Below are 7,401 nucleotides of genomic sequence, written 5' to 3' on the forward strand. Positions count from 1 at the left end.
GTTTTAAATTATAGAGAGCCTCATCCCGCTCTCTATATTTAGGAGCGAGATAGCTAAAAGTTATAATACAGAGCCACTTAGGAGTTTGGTGCGGCTGCTAAATAGATAAAAAGCTAAACATACTCTCCAAAATAGCTAAGGAGCCAAAATAGAGAGTCTGCTAAAGATGCTCTAAGTAAACATGCTCAATAACGCTTGATTCCAAATTCAAAATATTACGTTACATGTCTATTATATTAAATGTTGTTTATGACTCTTCTAACAAACACCAACTAGCTATTTGTCTAGTAATATATTCTAAATCGAACTTCGTTGTATAGTTTCTATCTGTCAAACAAATAACCAACTATTTTGTATCATCTGTAGTTCTCAACCCTACACAAATACCACTTGCGTCAAACACATCTTTCACGGGGACTGTAGATATCCCTTCAAACTCCAACTACCTTCAAATTTAGAAATGTCGGGCCAAAAGAAGGAAAAAAAAAATGAGCTTCGCTCCAGGAGCAACAATGACACAAAACCGTCATCTAGAAATTCTAGATGCTACTAGTTGCTTGTCCTATCAAACGCAGAGGGAAGAAGAACTGTACATGAAGCTTCGGCTGCCACTTTGGTACAGTGGCATTTTTGAGCCATTGATTACTCATCTGGCTGCCACTCACCATCATTTCAACCCAAACAATTTGTTTGTCCTTGAGTTTAAGAAGAAGACGCGAGTCAGTCACACCTTAATAGATGCATATTTTTCACCCATTGCCCCGCCTTTCTGTTTCTGGAACTGTATGTACCGCAATGTGCTGGCAAAAAATGCATCAGAGGCCGGTTTCACATTACTAGAGTCACTTTGCAACTCGGTTGTAATTAACTCCACCAATCCCTGAATTGCAGCACTGGTAATCTGGGGGTTTCCTTTCTCAAAAAAGTAGAGGTACCTGATGCATTATTCATCAATCAATACGAGATCACCACAGAAGAGGGACTTCAATTTGGCAGAGTAAACCCTACTTACTTGTTTAGTATTTCAACAAAGAGTGTCACTGGCCCACTGCTACCCCGAGTTACACTGGCCATTTGTTGAGCAGCATTTGCAATTCTTAAGGCACGCTTTAAACAAAGCAAGACCCTGTAACAGAAAGCATTAGCGGTCGTGACTTTGAGTACAAGTAACCGAGTCTAATAAATTGAATTTCGGCACATTTACCTTTCTCCATCTTTAACACCATCCTGATCATCAACCCAAAACAGGTGTGAACATGCATACACTGCTCGGCACTGGTCAGGTTTCTTCAAAAGCTTTGCAGAATACTGACACAAGGAAGAGCATATGTTAATATGGGGTTTCATGAGAGTCGGAAAAAACAATGAATCAGATAATACAAAGGCATTATTACCCCTGTGGCCTTGTGTGTTAAAGTATCCCTATTTTCAGTGCCAAACACATTCATCCTCTGAAGAGCCCCAATAATGAGATGTATTGCAGTCACTTGAGCTTTGGAATCCTAAAATCGAGTGCATATTTATGCAGTAGAACTGTTAAGGCTAATGTAACACTAGTCTCTTTATGGAAATATTGAGCCCATAGAAGCCACTTCCATGAAATTCTATTTAATAAATTTAAATACGAGACTGACAAACAATTACCGCGATTTCTTCTTCATATAGTACAAATGCCTGAGTGAAGAATTCATAAGCAACAGGTTCAAGATCACAGTCGTTGGCAGCCTATTATTCATGGAACAAAACAAAAAGTTAGCCTGCAGCAACAACATCAAACAGAATTCAAGGCTTTCTTTGATTCATGGTAATAGCTCTAACTTCAAGGTTTACAGGATATGTGCAATTAACACAATACAGACAGCATTAGCCTGCAAACCACACACTCCCCGAAATGTAGATATGGCATACCTCAGCACAATGTAAGTACAGCCTTAATGCCAGTTCAGGAGACGGAATAGAGGAAAGAGCGTCTACTGTCTGAAACAAAGCAGACAATATCACAATATGCACACAGATGAGATCTAGAGTAAATGAAGACCACACATAATGCAGGAAAAATACAAGCACACAACATATGAAACACGTTTTCCACTGAGAGAACTACACACATGGGAAACTGGAAAAGGTAAAAAAGTAGATTGTGGTAACTATACCACCAGATAACATAGATTACCAACTTTGTTTATCAATTAATCTATAGAAAATCTTCCACAGCAAGATCTACTGCATAAATATTATAACGAAGGCGTATTTATCTATTACCTGATTTAGAAACTGAAAAACTGTCTTCGGCGTGGCAGGCATATCTTCTCCAACTACCTCTCCATCCTGACCTTGCAGTTGCCTAACCAACTGCCACAACCAGCATGTGAGCTCTTCAGGATGACATCATTTCAATAAACTCCAGTATGCATATAAAGACATAACGAAATAATAATATGTAACAATAGAAGCACAAAGAGACATACCCCAAGTGCAGAAAAAACAAGAGGAGGAACAGTAAAAGGTAAGCGCTTTGGCCCTCCATTCATTATGTGCTTCTTTACCGTACATATGATCTGAAATTCATTTAATCAGAACACTAAAGTAAGATTTCTCGAAAACAGGACAGCCACCTAAACACACATAAGTAATGAAAATCACTACCTAGGATTCTTGGTCATGGACATGAATGCCCTGTTTTAATGTTGTTGCCTACCCTAATAAATTAAGATGCTTCTTTGTGAATCTTGAATTTTGAGAAAAAATTATTTGACTACTCTAGCTTTTCTTATGCATACTTAAGACTAACAAACATAAGAAGATACACACAAGCCTCTAGAAAACTATTTGCAAAATGCATAATTTTTGCAATTCAAATATGCAAGTGATGCCAATTCTGTCAAATGGTCAGAAAGCCAATGGGATATGGGCTCCCAGGATTATCTGTTCTAAGGAGACTGACTCACAAAGGGATCTTAGGATTATCATGCTCTCATGAGTCTGACAAAAGAAATTTTCAAAAAGGAGTAACATTAGCATCAAGTAAAACACCAGAACCTTCAAAATACCAACCACTTACCTTTAACATTTCTTCTGGATCATCATTATAAAGCATGTGTATAAGGCGAGCAACAGAATTTTGCTCATCATGAAAATCCTCCTCGTCAAGCTGTAAGTATGAAATAGCAAAAGAAAGAAGAGAAAGACCTTAAATGTCTAGAATGGAAATAAACATACATTTTGAAATGTAGAGACTTAAATAGTATGTTAATGAGAGATATTAAAGAAATAAATATTTCTATTGTAATAACAGTTGGGAGATGAACCTCATCATCAGAAGTACCATCCAAATCCTTGATCAGCCCTTTGATTAATTCAAACAATACCTCCACCTGGAAACAGCAGATATAAGAAATTTTCAAGAAGACAAATCGATGAAATAGACCAGACAGAAGAAGCATCTACCTTATCAGCAGTCGAGATACAAGAGTCGTTTTTCATAATGCTTTGAATGATAACCATTGCCATGACTTTATTTGTTCCATTATCAAGGTGATCCATAACTCGAGGATAATTAGAAAGTGTGAGGGCTGTGACAATGTCATTGTACTTTTCCAAAGGAGCACTTAATAGTGCGACAACCTGCTTTATGGCTCTCTTGTCTTCAACCTTAGTGTTTCCCGGTAGCTTCCTAACACATGCTCCCTGAAAGAGGAGAAGAAAAAGATACAAATAAACCCATTGCTTATTAACTTCATTGGTTTAGCATGGCACGGATAATCCATATGCAAATGAGAACTGAAGGAAGATGCAATCCATATTATGTGCCCATGTGAGCAGGCATGTCCAAGCCAAATCCCATGGGGAAGTTTGGAAACTAGGCACTCAAGTTAGTTTCTTGAAGTTCTTACCAGTACTTGATCCACATAATCTAGACGATCAGGATGAACACGGAGTGTGAATGTAAGAAGAGAGACGTACAAAGATATGGCTCCAACAATAGGCATGTCAACTTGTGCTTCTATCACCTGAAATTTATATTAGCTGTTTATTATATCATATAGTTTACATATCAATCAAGGGTTTTAACAGTATACTATTTCATTATTACAAAACACTCAAACATTCAAGTTAGCATACTGCCTCTTTATGCTTCGTTCTATTCCCTCTTAGTAATTTATTTCCTCACCTCCTCGCATATGTTTGGGATTATATTAGTAAGTTCACTGAAAATTCTGATTCTTTTGGCTTTTCTAATCTTAATACAAGAAAGAAACATAGTACAAGCTTAGTTGAGAAGTAGTCCTCAAAGTGACATTCTTTCTTCATTATTACAGTTACTTTCTCTTTTTACTCGAGTGGCAAAAGTAGTACATTTTCTTCCCAGCAAACAACAATGAATACTAGAATATAACAAAAAATGTCTAGTGTACTTTCACATGTTGGAAACAATATAAAACCACATGTTTACAATTCATTTTCATAAATAAATAAAACAAACAATTATAGCAGCTTAAATATTCTGAAAATAGGAAGTTTGTATCTAGATTTAAAAAATAAATAATAATTAAATAAACTCAATGCAAGCCAGCTTACCCTCCCAATAGCACTACTTAATTTAGCGAAAGCTTCGACTTGAAGAAATTCGGGTAATACCTTGAACAAAAAAAGTGCACAATCATCAACATGAAAAAATGCCAAGAAGAAACAGCACCCAAATGAGGAAAAAGAAAGAAATAGGGACACTAAGATGGCTTTTAGATAACTCACATCTGTACTTGAAGCAGCATAATTTGATAACCTGTCCATTAATTGAGATAGCACTGTCTTGATATCCACTGTTGGCTGCACTTGAAAAGATATTATACAAGGGGAAATCAGTTAAAAAGCTGGTTCCTCTGGCAACTGCAAGGGAAATCGTTATGTACCTGAAGCTGGGGGCAAGCACCCAATAATGTCTCCAGTGTCTGCAAGTGGTACTCATCCGGAAAGACCTGGATCAGGCAATCCATCAAATAATACTGGGCCAGCTCATCTTTACAGTTGATAACCTGAAAAAACCAGGTGGATAGAAGTTTGAAAGAAAATTAGAAAGTACGTTGTATCACATAGCTCCATAAAGAAAAATATCTAGAATTAACAAAAAAGTGTATTGAGAAGTGAAGCCAATTAAAGAACCTGCTCTAATACTCTGGGAAGAACAGTGTCTTTGTACATTTGGAGTTCCACACCCTCTATCTGACTGAGAACAAGGAGATTTTTCCCTACCTATCAAGGAAATTCAGAAAGGTGTAACTTCACATTAAGATGTGTAATGCACTATTTCATCTGCTGATAGATTCAGAATTTCGTTATTACTAGATCACGAAGTTCGCTTCTTTCCTTCTCATGCTTCTCTCTCGCCCGACCAGGTCCCTGCAGACCAGAAAGCCCAAAGAAGGCCTCAACTCAGGATCTTCAAAGAGTATGAATGATTCATAAGCACCATAACACCTGCATGACCAAAAATCATGCCCTCATGACTCACTTTTACCTCTATGGCATGCAAGTACTCTGGTGCCATGCATGTCAAGACAAAACAGCAGATAAAGGTTCATAGATATTGAACAGACCTGATACTGCATTCGAACCCAAAGCTTATTCATCTCTGTAAAATTCTGTAGCACAAAATCTACGGCATCCGTAACAGTGTCAGAACCTCTGCATAGAGAATCGAACATGATTCAAATCTATTGCATTTACATATCTTTCCGATCTCAAACACAAATCATTGATTATGGTGATTGAAAATAACGTTAGCCAAAGAAAAAAATCTCACCCTTCATACTCAGAACCGAGATCAGGTAACTTATCTCTACTGACTTGAGAAAGGTAACTCCTCAGAAAGAGCCCCCGAATCGGATGTTGAACAGCACGACACATTTCCACAAGGTCTTTAAGCACGTCTTTGGCAGGTGCTTCCTTTGATTTAATGTACACAGATCCTACCGTACATAGGAGATACCTGTTAAATACAAAACAGGAACCTCATACGCACTGCCGATAACAATATAATTGAAACAAGCATCTCACTCAACAACTCTATAGTCCGTGTGTTCCTTGATATATGGCTATGAACAAAACGAAGGTCTGAACAACTACCTCATTGCAAGACTCATCTAAACAGAATAGCTATAGATAACCAGGCTAGAGCTAAAGAACTATCCAAACCTCTTTTCATGATTTCAATAATGTTGCTCATTATGAACTAAAGAAAAAGTCAAGGGATTTTGACTTACAATCTCGGTAGAATGTTGCCAGCGTGCTGAACAAGCTCGTAGAGATCAATGATCGAAACGCCATGCCTGCTCTCGTCCTTGAAGAACATCTCCAGCTTCCTCAACTCATCGAACGCTCGCATATCTGTCAAAATCGATCACCACCGCACAAAATCAAAATTCCAGTCACAAACACCAAATCAAATCAGTTAATTACAAGGAGAAATCGAGCGAAAAGCTACGAGACGTTACAGAGTTCGTAGTATTTGTGAGGCGAGAGCCTCGAGGTTCGGAGCTCGGAGAGCATCTGAGCCGAGTATTTGAGAGCGTCTCTGAGATTGTTAGCGTCCTGAGAAAAATTGAAATCAAAATTAGGTCTTCGGAGATTGGGGAATTGTATGAATCTAATGGAAATGGGAGTACCAGAGCTCGATGCATGTAGAAGGCGTGGTGTTGAATGCCGGCGATGCCTTCTGCGAGCCATTTGTCCTCGTCTTCGATTCCGTCCAGTAGCATTCTCTCTCTTCTTTCTCTTCTCTCTCTTGGTGAAAGAAATGTTGAATTTTAGCTGTGTGAGATGAGTTCGAGTATATGATCTGGCTTCGTAGACTGATAGTTGATACAGTCAGAAAGTTCACGAACAAAATAAAACTGATTCTGGTAAAATATTCCGACAAACCCGAATAAGCCCCACCGACCCGACCCGACCCGGCCTGGATTAGTGTGGTTTTTTTTTTTTTTTTTTTTTTTTTTTTTAAAGGAGGTACTGGGAAGGACCACAAGGAGGCACGCAATGGCCTTTTTTACCCGAAGTCCAGCACAGTGCCGCGCCAAAGACGCAGCGACACCCCCCCTCCGGGCATCGAGTACACCAAATAGGTGGGCTTGCCCTCCCCGCATAGTCTTTTCCATACACAAGGCTCGAACTTGAGACCTCTGCCTCAAGTCCCTCAACTTGCTTAAGGAGCACAGTCAACTTGCCAACTGAACTGGACCATGTGGGTTACCTGGATTAGTGTGGTTTGATTGGTCGTTTTCCTTTTTCTTCTTCTTTTTTTTTTTGTTGGTTTTTTCTTTTCGTGAAAATAATGTTTTTAGATAATAGTCCAAAATTCAACTTTTGTCAGAAATTTTAAGCAATTTCTATTTTTAAGTGTATAGT

The 7,401-nt window shown here is 38.4% G+C and overlaps 1 protein-coding gene across 2 annotated transcripts; it reads right to left on the minus strand.

Annotated features, from left to right (window-relative positions):
- Positions 1 to 264: 264 nt before the first annotated feature.
- Positions 265 to 6,875, minus strand: LOC112173119 (vacuolar protein sorting-associated protein 35B). Of its 2 annotated transcripts, XM_024310673.2 has the most exons (22): positions 6,663 to 6,875; positions 6,492 to 6,588; positions 6,261 to 6,384; positions 5,801 to 5,986; positions 5,595 to 5,682; positions 5,341 to 5,397; positions 5,161 to 5,250; positions 4,911 to 5,033; positions 4,753 to 4,827; positions 4,579 to 4,638; positions 3,894 to 4,010; positions 3,448 to 3,687; positions 3,309 to 3,374; positions 3,062 to 3,151; positions 2,469 to 2,558; positions 2,263 to 2,352; positions 1,909 to 1,977; positions 1,645 to 1,725; positions 1,395 to 1,502; positions 1,205 to 1,308; positions 1,013 to 1,126; positions 265 to 935 (listed from the first exon to the last, which is right to left on the minus strand). In XM_024310673.2, exons 1-22 carry the CDS (start codon positions 6,753 to 6,755, stop codon positions 725 to 727), a joined length of 2,373 nt encoding a protein of 790 aa, XP_024166441.1. In that variant the 5' UTR covers positions 6,756 to 6,875; the 3' UTR covers positions 265 to 724. The 2 variants fall into 2 exon arrangements, with proteins under 2 accessions (XP_024166441.1, XP_024166442.1); XM_024310674.2 differs by lacking the exons at positions 6,492 to 6,588; positions 6,663 to 6,875 and having other exon boundaries at positions 5,801 to 5,966.
- Positions 6,876 to 7,401: the final 526 nt, after the last annotated feature.

This window comes from Rosa chinensis, chromosome 6 (genome assembly GCF_002994745.2).
Source record: "Rosa chinensis cultivar Old Blush chromosome 6, RchiOBHm-V2, whole genome shotgun sequence".
Classification (NCBI taxonomy): domain Eukaryota; kingdom Viridiplantae; phylum Streptophyta; class Magnoliopsida; order Rosales; family Rosaceae; genus Rosa; species Rosa chinensis.